This window comes from Panthera onca, chromosome E3 (genome assembly GCF_046562875.1).
Source record: "Panthera onca isolate mPanOnc1 chromosome E3, mPanOnc1 haplotype 2, whole genome shotgun sequence".
NCBI lineage: Eukaryota > Metazoa > Chordata > Mammalia > Carnivora > Felidae > Panthera > Panthera onca.
This window is the reverse complement of record NC_138354.1, coordinates 4,114,854-4,134,075: the sequence shown is the minus strand read 5'-3', so window position 1 is coordinate 4,134,075 and position 19,222 is coordinate 4,114,854. Positions and strand designations below refer to the sequence as shown.

At 52.6% G+C, this 19,222-nt stretch overlaps 1 protein-coding gene across 6 annotated transcripts in view; it reads left to right on the top strand.

Annotated features, from left to right (window-relative positions):
* Window positions 1-19,222, top strand: part of TNRC18 (trinucleotide repeat containing 18) — an 87,749-nt gene that overhangs the window by 47,519 nt on the left and 21,008 nt on the right. For all 6 annotated transcript variants that reach the window (XM_078440015.2, XM_078440014.2, XM_078440011.2 and 3 more), the window contains 4 exons: window positions 163-334; window positions 1,607-1,967; window positions 5,125-5,400; window positions 10,272-10,520. In XM_078440015.2, coding sequence (XP_078296141.2) covers window positions 163-334; window positions 1,607-1,967; window positions 5,125-5,400; window positions 10,272-10,520 — 1,058 coding nt within the window. The remainder of the gene's footprint in view (window positions 1-162; window positions 335-1,606; window positions 1,968-5,124; window positions 5,401-10,271; window positions 10,521-19,222) is intronic.

Below are 19,222 nucleotides of genomic sequence, written 5' to 3'. Positions count from 1 at the left end.
GCACCATAGTTTTACAGGATCCGTCTCCCCAGATTCGTCACTCTGCCATCACTGTCTATGCTTCGACATCCAGAGCCCACCCTTCAGGGCTGTGAGGGCGGACCCCCAACCCTTGAGTCTTTCCTGGCCAGCGTGCTGACCAGCAGTGCCTCTGGGTTTCAGGCTGAGCAGCAAGCCCCTGCTGACGTCGGATGAGTACGAGCTTGGAGCAGGGATGAGGAAGAGACACAAGGGACCTGAGGAGGAACACGATGCCCTGGTTGGAACAGGGAAAGCTAGGGGCAGGAACCAGCCTTGGGACGAGCACGAAGCCTCGTCGGACTTCATGAGTCAGGTCAGTAACCCTGTGTTCCAGAGATGCTGCCATCTTAGAGTGGAAGGTCTGGAGGGTGTGCCAGAGTTCACGCTCCCTTTGCAGGTCTGTTGGCCCCGCCTGCTGCACAGACACTGTAGAAATGATTGTCTTAGTGCCAGAAGGACTGTCCTCTAGTCTTCCTTATTGCACAGAGGAGAAAATCCAGGCCCAGAGGAGGTCAGAGACTTAACCAGACTAGCGCAGCCTCAGGTAGAGCGGAGACGAGCAGCTTCACCATTCTGTAGTTCTCAGAAGCAAGGGCTTGATCCCATCGTAATTTCCTTGTGAACTCTCCAGAGGTAATGGGGTGAGAGCCAGCTCCTTGATTTTTCTGATTTCTGCAGAGCATTGAAATCGGCCACTTAAGGCCCTTGTCTCTAAATACTAATGTACCTTGTCATCTTTCCCCATAAGGCCCCATGCAAGGGGCTGTATGTTGATTTGGCCATCAGAGCGAAATAACACACATAAGGGGGACTGCATCCAGGAGGAGGGAATAGAGCCAGTTTGTAGATCAGCATCCTTTATTCACAAATTGTGAAGGATACTTTTGTTGTTTAAATGGCCCTATCCCAACTATCCCCCGCCTTACAATAGGTTACCTGATTCAAGAAAAATAGAGACACAACGTTCAAATGAGGGGCATTAACGGCTTTGAAACTGCACATTTCCCTTTGACAATGAGTGACTACAGCAGACTTGGAACCAGGAATTTAATCTGTGAAATCTTGAGTCGTGCTTTCTGCTTCAGGCACCCAGGGCACGCTCATAGGGCGTTCTCTTGTCGGCTAGGCACATTTAGTTGGATGGGCTGCTTTAGGTGGGAATCCATGGTATGACCTGGGTTTTCCATCTCGGTTCCATGCCTCTGACCTAATCCAGCTGCCTTCTGCTCATGGGCTGTGCTGCCTGCTTGAAGGGCTTCCCTAGGAGGCACCAGACAGCGCCAGGCAAAGCCAGTGGAAATGCCAGTGTTCATGAGAACTGTAACCGCAGTAACAGCTCGGCGATAAAAGCTTTGTGGGCCTGATCTTGTTCATCTTCAGAAAAACCCCCAAGATGCCCATACATAATTATCGCCGATTTACAGAGCAGAAGAATTGAGGCTAAGAGGAGGTGAGCAGCTTGCTAGGAGCCACAGAGGCAGGAGGAAAGGACCGGAGCCCAGCTTCGGCACAGCCTGGGCACCGAAACACACGATCCTGTTTTGCCAAACGTCTTAACCCGTGACTCCCCAACTTCCCTCTCCAGCTAAAGATTAAAAAGAAGAAGATGGCCAGTGACCAGGAGCAACTGGCAAGCAAGCTGGACAAGGCCCTCTCCCTCACGAAGCAGGACAAGTTGAAGTCGCCCTTCAAGTTCTCGGACAGTTCTGGAGGGAAGTCCAAAGCGAGCGGGGGCTGCGGCAGGTACTTGACGCCCTATGACAGCCTGCTGGGCAAGGACCGGAAGGCGCTGGCCAAAGGCCTCAGCCTGTCTCTCAAAGCCTCCAGAGAAGGTAAACACAAAAGGGCCGCCAAAGCCAGGAAGATGGAGGTGGGCTTCAAGGCCAGAGGCCAGCCCAAGTCGGCCCACTCCCCGTTCGCCTCGGAAGTGAGCAGCTACTCCTACAGTAAGTAGCGGACGCCGCGCCGCCTCGGGGCACTTCCCCTCCTCAGTCTCCTCTCTCTGCATCTCGCGGGCGCTCGAACGTCTCCTGCTTTTGCGCGGGCTCCAGGCCGGAAGTGCGTGCGTGGGGTGGGGGTGGGGTGGGTGCCTAAAGCAGAAGTGCCTGTGATTGGCGGGCGCCCGTGATTGGCGGGTGGGAGCGGAAGTCCGCCTGCCCTCGTGTACCGGCCTTCCGCTTGTTCGCTTGTTCGAGGGGAAGCCGTCTGTGTGGGAGGCTTTGCGCCACCGAGTTGGCGGCCGCTGGGCCTAGAGCGGTCGCTCGCGACGACCATAGAGAGGAGTCCGTCTCCCCTGCCCACAGGCGGCTTTCTGTCCTGGGGCCGGAGATTCAGAGGAACGGTGTCCGTGGAGCGGGCGCCGTGCTGGTTGGCGCACCGAGGGCTGTGCGGGCCGTGTTTCACTTTGTTTCCGACCAAGACAGTCCTCCAGGTGGCTGCCCCGCGTCGTTCCCGAGGGTGGAGGCCGAGGCCGGGCGAGGTTGACCGCCAGGGGTGGGGAGTTGGCGGGGCCCGGATGGCTCGGCTCCCAGGACGGGAGCTGTGGAGCCTGGGAGCGCAGCCGCGGAGGGGCTGAGCGGTCTCGCACTGGCCCGGAGCCCGCCGCGTCGGAGTTCCTTACCTGGGCGGTGGGCCTGGGGCCTTGGGCCTTGGGCCCGCCCGCCCGGCTCTCCAGGGGCCCCGGGGCCGCTGCGTGGTGCGTGTGTGGGCCGAGCCCCTAGTGCCCAGGACCGATGCGCACCAAGCGTGTGGCCGCCGCAGGAGAGCCAGGCGGGGCTTCGTGGCTCCTGGCAGTTGTCCGCGGGGTGCGTTTTGGGAGTCCCCAGGCTCCGACTGGGGTGGGCGGCTTTTTCCCTTGACGACTGCCTGGCTGTGTGTGTCTGGGCTTTTGATTGACTCTGCGTGGTCCATGAGGTGTCGGGAGGGCAGCGGTTGAACGTCACGTGCAAGGAAGCGGACACTTGTAATGTTATTAGAAAATTTGTTTTCTTAAGGAAAGGAAATAAAGTTTTGTGGACATGGGGTTATCATCGTCTGCTTCCCATGGCTGTCCTGAACTTTAAGGGAGTTCACGTCAGTGAAGAACTTGGCGTGCGCGCATACGTGTGTGTGTGTGTGTGTGTGTGTGTGTGTGTGTGTTTTAATGTTCGTGGTTTTGGTTGCTGTGGACTGAAGGGTCTCTAGGGCTGATGCAGAGACGCGTGTGAAGTAAACAGCACCTTTGTGGCTTATGTGCCCAGGACATGCTTGATTGCGATAGCTTTGATGGCCCTCCGGTCGTGATGGGTATGATCCGAGCAGGAGTGCCCTGGCCCATGGCCACCATGAGCTCATACCAGAAACTCCTAGCTCTGGAGGAAGAGGGAAGAAGGGTTTTCCTCTGCTGTTTGTATCTCTGCTGGTTTTGGAACGATGGAGGGAGTGGGGAGCATTGCTGCGGCTCTTATGTTTCAAGGGTGAGTGGCCACTGGGTGTCGCCTGGCTGGTTGCCAGGGAAGAATCCTGTACCTTCCCACTTCTAGGTGGTTGGGGTACGTTTAGAGACCAGAGATCGGTTCAGCCTCTGAGATGTTTGGCGTGCTCTGAGCCAGTGAGTCCGCTGTGCGCACGTGTGTGCATGCGCAAAGTGATGTTCAGATTGCTAGTCTAGCTGTTGGGTCTGTGCCTAAATTCCATCGTCCAGGTGAGAAGTGAGTAAACGTTGCAACATACAGGTCTAAAGGTCTGACTCCAACTAGATGCTGGCTCTGATACGCGGCTGGATCTGGAGAGGGCCCTTGTTTGTATTTTTATGTTGGCTTTTCCGCGGTTCTAGGTAAGCGAGAGTACACGGTCACAAAGAGGACAAGAGTGTTTTCTAGCACAGGGATGGCTGGCAGGAGATGGGAGGAGAGAACAGAACGTTCTTCTCTTTTTTGCTTTGGGGTTTTACAACTCTTGGGTTGTAGGGGTCGGGGACGTGCCTGGTGGGAAGCCGACTCGGCTGTCATCACCCACGAGTGGCTCTGGCCTGGGATGTGGCCTTGGGAACGATGGGCAGGGGCCTGGTGGGGCTTGTCTTTGTCCTAGCTCTGCCTGGAGTTTGGAGGCCATCCTGCCGTTGGGGTCTTGACGTGGAAAGCCCAGGTAGAGGAGGAGGCAGCCAGCGGATGCTGCGTCCCCCTCGCCTCCTGCACCCGACGCATATAGTTTTCTTGTGGATTTGCAAATGGCAGGTGCTGCCAGAGCTGTGTCTCTGTTAGTGTTCCTCTTGTTCCGAGTGGATTTGATCAGATCAAGGGGTTATGGTTTCTGGCTGCCGAGCCCTTTCTTCCAATGAATTCTTGGTTGGGATGGGCTTGGAAGGGGCCAGAGCTGTGCCTGCTTGACCGTGGCACTCCCCCTCCCCAAAGCTGGGGGATCCTCTCCCGGGAGAGCTTGGGAACCCTGACCTCACCTGCACGGTGAGGCCGGAGACAGGGAAGCCAGCAGCAGTGTGCTGGCAGCCCGGTCCTTCGATAGGAAAAAGTTGGGGGGAAGCCTTGAGTTGTCCCATCATTTGCCAGTTTCCTTGGTGCAACCGCTTTCACGATGGCCCATCTCGATGCGCCTTTGGGATGCTGCTGGGTGGGGAGTTGGGGTGCGCGTGCGTGATTGTCGTCGTGAGCCTGCCTGTGCCACCCTGTGCCGGGGCAAATGGGTATTCTGGGGGAGAAGAGCTTTACCGGGGCCCTTCCTTTCTTGGGCCTTGTTCCTCCCCGTGTCCCCACGTGCTGGGTGCAGTGACCTCCATGACCACGGGCGAGACCCTCACGAGTGTGGGGCTCCTGCCTCCCCCCAGGGCCCGGAAAGGGCTTGGCAGAAGTGGCTGTCTGGTGGGCGGGGCCGGCAGCGGCCAGCCCGGACAGGACAAGCTCTGTGATGCCTGTGGCTTGGAGGCCTCCTGGGCGAGAGGCGAGAGGTCCAGGCGGTGGGGCACGGCTTGTTCCGCAGCCAGTGGGCATTTGGACCTCTCTGCCCTAGCACGCGCCAGGGCCTTCTCGAAACCGCTAGTAGCGAGAGACGCCAGCCCTTCCCCGCCCAGCACCCCATGACTTACTGTGTCAAAAACTACTTTGACTGCAGATACGGACTCAGAGGAAGACGAAGGATTCCTGAAGGACGAGTGGTCTGCCCAAGGCCCGTCCAGCTCCAAACTGACGTCCTCCATCCTGTGTGGCATGGTGGCAAAGAACGGCAAGCCGGCCGGGGGCCCCAAGCTGAGCGAGCGGGGCCTGGCGGCCGCCCGGACTCTCAAACCCAAGCCGGCCGCCGGCAGGAAGCAGCCCTTTTGTTTGCTGCTTCGAGAGGTCGAGGCCCGATCCTCCTTCAGCGATTCCTCGGAGGACTCGTTTGACCAAGGTTACTAGCTCCAAACACAAAATACCTTCCGTGTTTCCTAGCGAGAGAGTGAGTGAGAGAGAGCGCGAGAGAGCGAGCGCGAGCGAGCGAGCACGCAGGAGATGGCAGGAGATGGCGGGCAGAGGTGGCCCGTCTGGGACGCCTCGGGAAGGGCGGCCGTCTTGGTTCTTGGCAGCGTAGCCTGCCGTATCCGCCTGAGTCTTTATTTTTGTTCTTACCTGTACCTGTATCATTGTGATAACGCCACGGCCTGGCTCTTTTTGAGCTTTTATATGGACTGTTTTTAGTCTCTACCCCTGTCCATTCTCCCCCTCTGCCCTCCTCCTCGCCTCCTCTACCCCCTAGACCGCAGGCCTGGGTTGGGCGCTCTCGGGCGCGGACCCGGAGGAGGCCTCCGAGGGACATTTTGTAAATGGAATTCTGTCGTGTGGGCGTGTGACTTGATGTTTGTACCGCGATTTTGGTAATACCAAGCTTTATTAAACATACCGAGTTCATTTTTAACTAAACCCGTGTGCCTTGTCTCTCTTGCTGTGTCCTTACTAGACCGTTAGGTTGCTGCTCCCCCCATTTTGTCCCTCCTTCCCCTCCCCCCCCGCCCCTCCCCCCCCCCCCCCCCCCCACCAAGGGGCAGAGCTGGGGTGTGCAGTCTGCCGCTCTTTTCTATTGTTCAGATGTCCCCGGTAGCTCTTGGCATGCGTTTCATTCTTCAGACCGAAAGTCAGCTGCGTTCACCTCCAGCTTCATCTTTCTTCCTTTTTTTAATTTTTATTTTTTTTAGCTGCTCGTTTTTTTTATTTTCTTAAAGCTCTGTTCCTGTGTAACAGCGGTTTAAAAAGACGAACACTCGTTTCCTAACACATATTTCTGTTTTAAAGGGCACGTAGGCAGTGCAGGGTCAAGACCATTTGCTGCCCCGAGTTTTGTTGTGAGATGTGAAAGCGTGGGCCTCATTGCCGTGTTGAGCGGCGGGGCACAGGCTTCGCCGAGAGCACTGGCCTAGGAGCCCACAGGCCTGGTCTGCTGGCACCCCGGCCCAGCCCGGGGAACCTCATTCGCCTCACTTGTGAAGAGAGGGTGGGGTTCAGTGACCCCTGCGAACACCCTGGCTCTGACTTTGCCCGGGTTAGGTGCGTCCCAGGGGCGGCGGGGGAGCCAGAGGATCCCTAAGTGTTTCCTCACCCTACTTTAGCATTTGCTTCAGGGTGGACCCCCCCCTTCAGGGATTCCCAGAGCCCGGACCCCACGCTCCCTGAGTGAGGCCCAGACACGTAGAGGTCAACCTGGACGGGAACTGGCTTGGGCCCTGGGGCTGGACTCTACCCTGATTTCGTTCCTGGTCCGCCTTCTCCCTGCCCACACCCCTCGTCCTGATTGGCCCACATCCATTTTGGGTGACCAGGAGACGGCACAGCAGGGGGCCAGGTGCCCTTGGGACTCTCCTGTGCTGCTGCCCTCAGTCTGGGCCTCTGGGGGGGAGGCCACTAACCGACCAGCCAGCCTCCTTTGCCGGGCCTCCCTCAGCCCTGGCCTCTGCAGACCAGTCTGGCTGGTTCATCATTCCCTGACCCCTTCCTTTCCTCCCCGGGCTCCTCCCCTTTAAAGCCAAAGTTCCAGCTTCCATGTTTTTAAGCTCTCCTGCCCCAGCTCAGATCCTGTAGAGAAGCAGGCAGCCCCTCCCGCTCTGATCTCTTCGCAAGGGGCCATTGGCCCAGAGTGGGCAGAGGGAGCCAGGGGCCCTCAGACCAGGCCGGATGCAGCCGTGGAGAGAGCCCAGATAGGGGGAGGGGAGGGGCCTTGCTGCGCGCACCAGCTGGCGAGGTCCTGACAGGGATATTTGGGTAATAGGGACTTCTGACATCCGGTACTAAAACACCTGACTGCTTGGCTTTCTAGTGTCTGCTCTCTCCTCCCAGCAGCTTGACCATACCTTCACCCTTGATCCCTACCCATGATGCTTTGAATGTCTGTTTTGGTCTCTTGCATTTGCTCTCACGCTGCACTCTGGACGCAAAGCGAAGGCTGGGAGTAGGGCAGACGGCGCAGCGGGTCACTGAGCTTGGGTGCGAGCCTGGCTCGTTGCTCCGTAGGTAGGCAAAACCCTTTTCTTTGTGTCCCCTCTGCACCCCCCCTCCTCGGGGTTTGCCCCCATCGGCTATGGCAGCAGCGGATTGCTTTGGCATTTATCAATCGGGTTTTGGAAACCGAACCAAGTTAACAACAGACAACCCCACTGTACTGAGCCAAGAGATTTTTGTTGGTGGTGTTTTTTGTTTCTTTTTATAAAAGTTTTTCTCTATTTGCTTGGGCTTCTTTGTTGGGACTTTTTCTACCCTCTGCCCTTGGCAAGCCCTGTGACCTCAGGTGTGGACAGCTCTAGAAAGGCTTTCTTGGTCCGGAGACCCCCTCTACTCCCCCTGCCCCGCAGAGCCCAGCCTGAGTAGACCGGCCGCCATGGGAAATAGCCAGTGGGGGCTTGTCACGCTCCCAGCAGCCGGAGGTGGGGAGCGTCTCGGGAGACCAAGATCCTCTGTGTCTCCGCTTTGGGGGAAGCACGCCCTGGTTTTGACTTTTCCCTTCCAAGCACTCTCCCGTCTCAGGGTGCTGGGATTGGGCTGCTGCTGGCCGACTGGTGTCCAACGTAGACATCCCGGGCATCCGGAAACCCAGAGCCGGCCCTCCCCCACCGGACGTTGCCGATGGGGACTCCTGGATGGGAGAGCGTTCTGGAGTCTCCACACCTGAGCAGCCAGGGGAGGCCTTCTCTACAAGGGAAAACCGGCCACACGTCTGACCCCGTGCCCCCACCCCGGCCAGCCCCCCGCCCGCCACCCTGCTCAAATTGGCCCACCCCAGGGAGGCCCGCTGTGGGGGACCCAGGCGCTGTCGAAAGTCTGCCTACACTTAGCCTGCTTTGCCGCTGTGGCCCGCTGGGGCGGAGACAGAACCATGTGATGTCTGCAATGTGAATGGACCGCAAGTGCGCACTGCCTGCCTGCTTGCCCCGCTGGCCTCCATCCTGCTTCATCCATTGCTCCGGGGGGCCGGGTCTCCTCCTCCTGCTCCTCCTCCTCCTCCCCCTCCTCCTCCTCTCTCCCTCCTCCCCCTCCTCCTCCTCCTAACAAACCTCTGTCTCTGCCTCCTGCCTTTCTCAACTCCCTTCAGGGATTCCTTGAGCTCATCTCCACCTTCCTCACCGAGGGGTCGCTCGGCACAGACCGAGGCTCCCTCGGTTAAGGGTTAGACAGAGCCCCCGCCTCCATTGGCGCACCCGGGGCCGCCACTTTGGGCTGTTAGTTGCACGCAAGCAGGCAGGTGGCTTGGGGCGTGGTGGGAGAACGTGGACTTGGCCAGCTGTCTCTGTCCCTCTCCATCCCCTGAGCGCAGGTGCTTCCCAAGGTAGAGTAGGGGGGATCTGGGCCACCTCCGTATTTCCCTTCCCCCTTCCTGCTGCAGAGGGGCACCTCCAGCCTCGCCTGGCCCTGCCCTTGGTCAGCAGCCCCCAGAGCCACCTTCACGCTCCCAGCAGTCTGGGCAGACCCCACCCTTGGGCAGACGTCCCTTGGGCATCTCGTGGGCAGTTGGCTTCTGATGCTCTCGTGCCTGCCTGCCCTTGTGGTGTCAGCCTGTCTCTTGGGGAAGGTCGGAAGCAAGCTCGTTACCTGCCTACAGTCTCTTGGAGGGCTCGGTTCATGTGCAGGGAGCACTGCCTTTCCTGCCCTGCCTGCCAGCCTGCCACCTGCCCCGCCTTTGTTCCCGTGGCCCGAGCTGGGCTCAGGGCTGCAGGTTCCCAGGCGGGAGGCCGCTTCCCATGGAGAAGTACATCTCTGTTCACCAGCTGGAGACACAGGCTGAAGCTCCTTCAGATTCTTTCCAGGAGATTCTGGGTGGCAAGACAGCCAGGCAGCCCTGGGTTTGAGTCCTGCCTGAGCACTTGGCCGCACCGAGTCTCCGTCTCCTGGTGTAGAGTGGGCTGACCTGGGTGCTTCTCCCTTCCCGGCTCCCCATGGGTCGTGAGGCATAGCCAGCTTGTGGCTCCCTTGGCCTTGGGGACAGTGGCTTCTTTCTGCTCAACAGGCTTGCCCTGTTTGTTTGATGCTTGTTGAGCCTGCGAAGTGCTTTCTCCTATATATTGGGAGCCTCCCCTTACCTGGGGGAGGGGGGGCGCTGGGGAGACCATCCCTTGCCACAGATGAGACAATAGGTGCTCACGGAGGGCTGAGATTTGCCCCAGGCTTGTTGGCTCAGGGGGATCCTTGGAAGTCAAGTTTGGATCCCAGCGTCTGCTCAGGGCTACAACCCAGGGGGTTTCCACTCCCCCAAGAGGAGATCAAACTCCACGTTCTCACCACCAGCCCCAGACCCCCAGGCGCCTGAGTCCCCAGGGCCCTCTCCCGCCTCCTTTCTGTCCCTCCCTGGCCTCCTCTTTCCTTCTCTCCTGCCTCTTTTCTCAGCCTCCATGTTGTATGTCGGGGCGTGTGTGTGTGTGTGTGTGTGTGTGTGTGTGTGTGTGCGCGCGCGCGTGCGTGAGACGGTGGAGAGAGCTGTCTCCAGTCCTTGTCCGTGTGTCTGTCCCCCTCCCCACAGCACAGGTGCATGTGGTGTTCCCCTTACAGAAACCCTCTGATTCCCAAGGCCGCTGCCCACCTCTGGGCTGTCCGGGATGCCCATGTCTTGGGCTTGCTGTGATGGGGTCACTGGGCCATCGGGGGGACTTGTGGGCTGGTATTGGACCACCCCCGGCCGGTGAGGAGTGAGGAGCTAGGCTGGAGCTGTGGCATCCCTCGCTGGTGCCCCGGCCGAGCAGGGGCGGTGGGGGGTGGTACCCACCCGGGCCAAGGCTCTGACTCGCCCCCTGTTTTCTGCACCAGATGAGAGCTCCGAGGAGGAGGACGAGGAGGATGAGCTGGAGGAGGAGGAGGACGAGGCTGCCGGCGGCTATAGGCTGGGGCCCCGGGAACGGGCCCTGTCGCCAGGCCTGGAGGAGAGCGGGCTGGGCCTGCTGGCCCGCTTTGCGGCCAGTGCCCTCCCCAGCCCCACAGTGGGGCCGTCCCTCTCGGTGGTGCAGCTGGAGGCCAAGCAGAAGGCCCGGAAGAAGGAAGAGCGGCAGAACCTGATGGGTAAGTACCGGCAGGTGGACTTGGAGGGACGCCGCTGCCCCGTCCTTCGGACAGGAAACCAAGGCTCGGGGGAGGCTAGAAGCAGAGCTGGGGGGCCAGTGGAGCCCTGCCTCGTGGGCCCCCATCCTGAGCAGAGTGGTCCTGGTGACGTGGGCCCGGCCCGCCCCAGGAGGGGTCGCCAGAGCTCTGCAGGTGACCTTCATTGTATGTGCACCTGACGGACGTATGTAGCCTGGCCCCGTCTGCTTCAGGCGTCCGGGGACGGGCCGTTCCGGGAAGCACAGAGGCCTCAGATATGCTCCCTGGGGGGCTGGAGCAGCCCAGGGGAGGCTACTCCAGGTAGGTGACACCCAGGCTGAAGCACGACAGAGAGGAGGCACTAGGCTAAGTGTCATAGGAGAAACACAGGTACAGGTAGAGGCACAGGCCGGCCACGCAGAGGTTTGGAGGAAGAGGAAGCCCCTTCTGTCTGGGCATTAGAGGCGGTTCAGTCGGCGAGATGGCCACGCAGCCTGGGGTGGGGGCCCGGAGGAGGTCATCCCTAGGGGGTTGCCGGGCGCCGTGTGCCTGTTAGCCGGGCTCACCGTCCAGCTGCCCAGGCGGGCACATGGAGACGGCCGGGAGCTCCGGCCGGAGGCGAGGCCTTGTCCTAGGCCCACTTCTTCCTCTCTGCTTGTCTGGTCGTAGCCGTGCCTTCTTGGGACAAACAGGGGACCTTCTCCTGGGCCCACCTCCTTTCCCACTAGGCCAAGTATCCCCACACGGACCTGGCTTACCTGCGTCCGGGGCATTGGAGACTGAGATGGTCCCACGTGTGTGTGCTGACCTGGGCTTGGCCCGCCCTCCTGGTCCCTCTCTGGGTCCACGGGAGTCCCTCCTGGCAGGGGCCGGGACAGGGAACATGGGCACAGTACTGCCACCCTGCTCTCCCCCCAGGTCTCCCCCAGCTGCCCCTGGCTTCATTTCTTGCAGGCTCCAGGACAAAGGCTCATTCCTGCGGCCTGTACCGCCCCCTGGGACCCCATCTCTGGGGCAGCCTCGCAGTCTCCTTCCTCCTCCTTCTCACTCCCTCTCACCCCACGTCCTGCCGTTGCTCCCTGGGAACTTAGGGCCTGGTTCCCCCGGACAGTGGCGCTGGCCTCCCTTCCGGCTTGCCTTGCTCAGGTTTTCTTTATGGTGAAGCAGCTGGAGGGCTTTTCCTCAAAGGTCGCACTTGACCAGACCGCTTCTCTGCTGAGAACCTCTCACTGGTCCCCCATCGCCCTCTGGTCACATTCTACCTATCTGCTCCCCCACCCTTAGGCTGTGGCTGCTCAGACACCCATCATCCTGTCCACAGCCCCCAGCCTCACCCCCAAACGCACCAGCCATCCTGGAACCTGCAGGCTTCTGCATTTCACCCAGGTCGTCAAATGTATTGGCAGAGTTCACATCATCCACCCGCCGCCCCCACCCCATTTTTTTTTTTTTTTTAAACTCTGAGGGGTCTGTAGTGATGTTTTCTTCTTCATTGCTGATACAAATGACTTATTTCTGCTCTATTTCTTGGTCAGTGTGGCCAGAAATTATCAATTTTATTAATTTCTGCCCTTTATTTCCTTCCTTCCTTCCTGTTCACTCTTGGTATAATTGCCAACCACTTCCTAATTTTTAAGGTGCAAGCTTAGGTTATCAACTTGGGACCTTCTTTTTTTTTTTGTGGAGACTTGTAAAGCTCTCTCTCAACACTGTTTTAGCTGCATCTCATGCATTTTATGTTGTCCTGTTTTTAGTATGACTCAGTTCAACACATTTCTTTTTTTGTTAATTTTATTTTTTTAAATTTACACGCAAATTAGTTGGCATTTAGCGCAACAATGATTTCAGGAGTAGATTCCTTAAAGCCCCTTACCCAGTTGGCCCATCCCCACTCCCACGGCCCCTCCAGGAACCCTCAGTTTGTTCTCCATATTTATGAGTCTCTTCTGTTTTGTCCCCTCCCTGGTTTTATATTATTTTTGCTTCCCTGCCCGTATGTTCATCTGTTCTGTGTCTTAAAGTCCTCATATGAGTGAAGTCCTATGATTTTTGTCTTTCTCTGACTGACTGATTTCACTTAGCATAATACCCTCTGGTTCCATCCACGTAGCTGCAAATGGCAAGATTTCATTCTTTTTGATGGCCGAGTAATACTCCATTGTATATATAGACCACATCTTCTTTATCCATTCATCCATCGATGGACATTTGGGCTCTTTCCATCCTTTGGCTATTGTTGATAGTGCTGCTATAAACATTGGGGTGCATGTGCCCTTTTGAAACAGCACACCTATATCCCTTGGATAAATACCAAGTAGTACAATTGCTGGGTCATAGGGTAGCTCTGTTTTTAGTTCTTTTGAGGAACCTCCATGCAGTTTTTCCAGTTTGCATTCCCACCAGCAGTCAAAAGAGATCCTCTCTCTCCATATCCTCGCCAACATCTGTTGTTGCCTGAGTTGTTCATATTAGCCATTCTGACAGGTGTGAGGTGGTATCTCATTGTGGTTTTGACTTGTATTTCCCTGATGATGAGTGATGTAGAGCAGTTTTTCACGTGTCAGTTGGCCATCTGGATGTTTTCCTTGGAGAAGTGTCTATTCATGTCTTTTGCCCATTTCTTCACTGGATTATTTGTTTTTTGGGTGTTGAGCTTGGTAAGTTCTTTATAGATTTTGGATACTAACCCTTTATCTGATATGTCGTTTGCAAATATCTTCTCCTTTTAGTTTTGCTGATTGTTTCTTCAGCTGTGCAGAAGATTTTTATTTTGATGAGGTCCCAATAGTTCATTTTTACTTTTGTTTCCCTTGCCTCTGGAGACGTGTTGAGTAAGAAGTTGCTGTGGCCAAGGGCAAAGAGGTTTTTGCCTGCTTTCTCCTCGAGGGTTCTGATGGCTTCCTGTCTTACATTGAGGTCTTTCACCCATTTTGAGTTTATTTTTTGTGTCTGCTGTAAGAAAGTGGCCCAGGCTCATTCTTCTGCATGTCGCTGTCCAGTTTTCCCAGCACCACTTGCTGAAGAGACTGTCTTTCTTCCATTGGATATTCCTTCCTGCTTTGTCAAAGACCAGTTGGCCATACGTTTGTGGGTCCATTTCTGGGTTCTCTGTTCTGTTCCACTGGTCTCAGTGTCTGTTTTTGTGCCAAGTTCAACACTTTTCTTAATTTATCTTGTGATTTCTACTTTTATCCAATGATTATTTACAAGTATTATTTATTTTCCAAATATGGTGGGCATTACCTTGTTATTTACTTGTTACTGGTTTCTAACATAATTCCATCTTGGTCAGAAAGAGTACTCTATATAATTTCAATCTTTATTGTTTGTTTATTTATCTTTTGAGAGAGAGAGAGAGAGAGCGCGCACGCGCGTGTGTGTGAGCACAAGCAGGGGAGGGGCAGAGAGAGAGGGAGACACAGAATCCGAAGCAGGCTCCAGGCTCTGAGCTGTCAGCACAGAGCCCGATGCAAGGCTCGAACTCACAAACTGGGAGATCATGACGTGAGCCAAAGTCAGAGGCCCAAGCAACTGAGCCACCCAGGCGCCCCTATAATTTCAATCTTTTAAAATTTGAGGATATATGGTGTTTCCTAGTAAATGTACCGTGTGCACTTAAAGAATGTGATTCTGGCATCATTATACACAGTGTTCTGTAAGTCATTCCGTTCTATCAGGCAAGTCAATGTGATTGAAAGTATTAAGATCTTGTGTGTCTTTACTAGTTGTCTAGTTTTATCAGTTGCTTACAGATACATATAAAACCTCTGGCTATGGATTGCAGGATTTTCTTCTTATAATTTAACTCTGGACATTTGCTTCATGTATTTGAAGCTCTGTTATTGGGTGCATATGTACGTTTATGACTTCCTGTTTTCCTCTTAAAGTGATCCTTTTATTATTACCAAGTGTTCTATCTCTTAATGTATTTTGTTTTGAAATCCCTCTTACCTGATATTAAACTGTCACTACCCTTTTTTTTTCATTTTGAGAGAGAGAGAGAGCACACCCATGAGTGTGTGCAGAGGATGGGAGGGCAGAGGAAGAGGGAGAGAAAGGGGGAGAATCCTAAGCAGGCTGCACGCCCATCGTGGAACCAGATGTGGGTGGGGCTTGGTTCTATCTCATGACCATGAGATCAAGACCTGAGCCGATATCAAGAGTCGGATGCTTAACCTACTGAGCCACCCAGGCGCCCCACACTCCACCTTTGTTAATGCTTCCTCTTTGTGTGGTATGTCTTTTTCCACTCATTTAGTCATTTTACCTTTGTCTTAATATGTAAAGTCTCTTTTAGACAGCTTATAGTTGGGTCCTTTTCAATCTGTTTTGTAATCTCTGTCTTTTCATTGGAGAGCTTAATTTTTTAACATTTAATGTAATTATTGACATGCTCAGGTTTGAATCTACCCTTAAATCACAACTTTGTGGAGCTATAATTCACATCACATAAAATTCATCCTTTATTTTTTTTTTTATAATTTTTTTTTTTTTAACGTTTATTTATTTTTGAGACAGAGAGACAGAGCATGAACGGGGGAGGGTCAGAGAGAGAGGGAGACACAGAATCCGAAACAGGCTCCAGGCTCTGAGCTGTCAGCACAGAGCTCGACGCGGGGCTCGAACTCACGGACCGCGAGATCATGACCTGAGCTGACGTCAGACGCTCAACCGACTGAGCCACCCAGGCGCCCCTAAAGTTCATCCTTTAAAGTGTACAATTAGATGGGTTTTTTTGTATTCACAGAGCTGTGCAACCATTATCACTGTCTAATTTCAGAACATTTTTATCCCCCCGTCCCCGACAAGAAACCCTATACCTATTCATATCACTCCCCCTATTCCCTGAACCACTATTCTCTGCCTTCTATGGATTTCTCTATCCTGGACATTTCATATAAATGAAATCATACCATATGTGGCTTTTCGTATCTGGCTGCTTTCAGTTGGTGTAATTGTCTGAAGGTTCATCCATGGTATATGTCAGCACTTACTACTTTTTTTTTTTTTTTTTTTTAGAGCAGTTTTAAGTTCGTAGCAAAATTGAGAGGAAGGTACAGAGATATCCTCTATACGTGCTATGCACCCCCCCCACCCCCGCCCCACGCACAGCCTCCCCCCCATCATCGGCATTCCCCACCAAAGTGGTGCATTTGTTACCATTGATGAACCTACACGGACCCATCACTGTCACCCAGAATTCATAGTTTACATTAGGATTCACTCCTGGTGTTGTACATTCTGTGGGTTTGGGCACATGTGTAATGGTGTAAAAACACCATTAGAGTGTCATGCAGAGTAGTTTCACTGCCTAAAAATCCTCTGGATTCATCCCTCTCCTCCCCTCGCACCCTGGCAATCCCTGACACTCTTAATGTCTGCACAGTTTTGCCTTCTCTAGAATGTCACATACTATGCACTTAAAGGTGTCTCCGTGTCTTTTCATGACTTGACAGCTTGTTTCTTTTTAGCTTTTACCTTTGAATAATATTCCATTGTCTGGACGGGCCACCGTTTATTTATTCATTCACCTGTTCAAGGACATCTTGGTGGCCTCCAGGGTTTGGCGCTTTTGACTAAAGCTGCTGTAATCATCTGTGTGTAGTTTTGTGTGTGTGGACGCAAGTTTTTAACCCCTTTGGGTAAATACCAAGGAGCGTGATTGCTGGATCGTATGGCAGGAACACGTTCGGTTTTGTAAGACATTGCCGGAATGTCTTACAAAGTGGCTGTGCTGTTTTGCCTTCCCAGCAGCGGTGAACAGGATTTGTCAACCTTGCCAGCATTTAGCGTTAGTGTTTTGGATTTTGGAGATTTTAATAGGTGTGTAGTGGTATTTTGTTGTTTTAATTTGCATTCCTAGTGACATGAGGTGGAACATCTTTTCGAATGCTTCTTTGCCATCTCTGTATCTTTGGTGACATGTCTATTCCAATTTTTGACCCATTTTTAAAATCAGGGTCTTTTCTTAGTGTTGAATTTTAAGAGTTCTTTATCTGTTTTGGAGAACGGACCTTTATCCGGTGTGTCTTTTGCAGAAATTTTCTCCTAGTCTCTGGCTTGTCTTTTCATTCTCTTTATGGTGTCTTTCACAAACCAGAAATTTCTACTTTTAGGGAAGCCCAGCTTTTGTGGATTGTCCTTTGGGTGTCGTATCTGAAAATTCACTGCCAAACCCAGGGTCATCTGGATTTCTCTTACCTTTTCTTTTAGGGGTTTTTGAGTTTTGCATTTTACATTTAGTCCTGTGATCCATTTTGGGTTAATTTTTGTAAAGACGTTAGTTCTGTGTCTAGGTTCACTTTTTTGCGTGTGGATCTCCAGTGGTTCCCATACCATTTGTTGAAAGAACATCTCCTTTCTCCATTGTATTGCCTTTACTCCGTGTCAAAGATTATGTGATTAAATTTATGGGAGTCTGTTTTGGGGTTCCATTCTCTGCCATTGATCTGTTTGTTCTTTTGTCAGTATCTCGTTGGATTACTGTGGCTTTATACTAGGTCTCGCAGTCATGTACTGTCTTCTTACTTTGTCCTTCTTCCATGTTGAGTTGGTCATTCTGGGTTTCTTGCCTCTCCATATAGACTTTGGCATTAGTATGTTGATGTCCACTTCTGGGGGGGATTGTATCGAATCTATAGATCAAAATGGGAAGAATTGGCATCTTGACAATATCAAGTCTTCCTATCCATGAACATGGAAAGCCTTCTTTGATTTCTTTCAGAAGAGTTTTGTAGTTTCCATCCCATAGCTCTTGTACATATTTTGTTAGATTTAACCTAGGTATTTCATTTTGGGGAGTGCTAATGTAAACAGTATTGTGTCTTAAATTTCAAATTCCACTTGTTCATTGCTAGTATGTAGGAAAGTGATGGACTTTGGTGTGTGAAGGTTGTAAAATGCAGCCTTGCTATGATTGCTTATTAATTCCAGGAGATTTTTTGGGTGTATTCTTTCAGATTTTCTACATAGATACTCACTCATGGCATCCGTGAACAAAGATAGTTCTATTTCTTCTTTCCCAATCAATATACCTTTTTTTTTTTTTTTTTTTTTATTGCATTAGCAAGGACTTCTATGATCTTGAAAAGGAGTGGTGAGAGGGGACAACCTTGCCTTGTTCCTGATCGTAGTGGAAAAGCCTCTATAGTTTCTTTTTTTTTTTTTATTATTTTTTTTAACATTTATTTATTTTCGAGACAGAGAGAGAGACAGAGCATGAATGGGGGAGGGGCAGAGAGAGAGGGAGACACAGAATCAGAAGCAGGCCCCAGGCTCTGAGCCATCAGCCCAGAGCCCAACGCGGGGCTCGAACTCACGGACCGCGAGATCGTGACCTGAGCTGAAGTCGGACCGACTGAGCCACCCAGGCGCCCCATGCCTCTATAGTTTCTTACCCGTAAATATGATGCTAGCTGTAAGGTTTTTGTAGATGTTGAGGAAGTTCTCCTCTGTGCTTACTTTACTGAGAGTTTTTATGATGAATGTATGTTGAATTTTGTCACATGCTTTTCCTGCATCTGTTAATATCATGAGATTTTTCTTTAGCCTGTTGATGTGATGGACTACATTAATTGTTTTTGATTTCTGAATGTTGAACAAGCCCTGCATACCTGGGATAAATCTCACTTGATTGTGGCGTATAATTTTTTTCATACATTGCTGGATTTGATTTGCTAATATTTTGTTGATATTTCGCATTTATGTTTATGGGAGATATTGATGTGTAGTTTTCTCTGTCTGGTTTTGGTATTAGGATAATTCTGGCCTCGTAGAATGAGTTAGGAAGTATCCCTTCTGCCTCTGTCCTCTGGAAGAGATAGTAGAGAATTGGTATAATTTCTTCCTTAAATGTTTCGTTGAATTCAACAGTGACCACATTCGGGCTTGGCATTTTCTGTTTTAGAAGGTCATTAATTGTTGATTCAACTCCTTTAATAGATAAAGACCCTTCATAAAGACCTGTTTCTTCTTATGTGACTTCAGACCTTTTTATGTCTAAATAATACTCCATTTTATGAGTATACCACATTTTGTTTCTACTCTTTTGTTTTTGTTTCTGTTTGGGGGCTATCGTGAATAATGCAGCTCTGAATATTTATGTACATGTTTTTGTGTGGACATGTTTTCAGTTCTGGCTACATTTTTTTTTCAATGTTTATTCATTTTTGAGAGGGGGGGAGAGGGAGGGTCAGAGAGAGAAGGGACACAGAACCCGAGGCAGGCTCCAGGCTCCGAGCTGTCAGCACAGAGCCCGACCTGGGGCTCGAACTCACGCACCGTGAGATCATGACCCGAGCTGAAGTCGGATGCTTAACCGACTGAGCCACCCAGGCGCCCCTGTTCTGGCTCCAAATCTAAGGGTAAAATCACTGGGTTATTTGGTAACTTAATGTTTAACCTTTTGAGGACCTGCCAAACCGTTTTCGAAAGTGGTCTCACCATTTTATATTCCCACCAACAGCCTGTGAGAGTTCCGGTTTCTTCACATCCCCCTTCTTGTCCTTACGTTGTTTTGTGGTTTTGATATGCATTTCTCCCGATGACGGTGAGCAGCCTTTCATGTTGCTCAGCCGTCCGTATGTCTGGAGAGGTGCCTATTTAAATCCCTATTTCTTAATTGGGTTGTCATTTTGTTGTTACGAGCTCTTTGTACATTCTGGCTGTGACTCTGACTGTGCTTC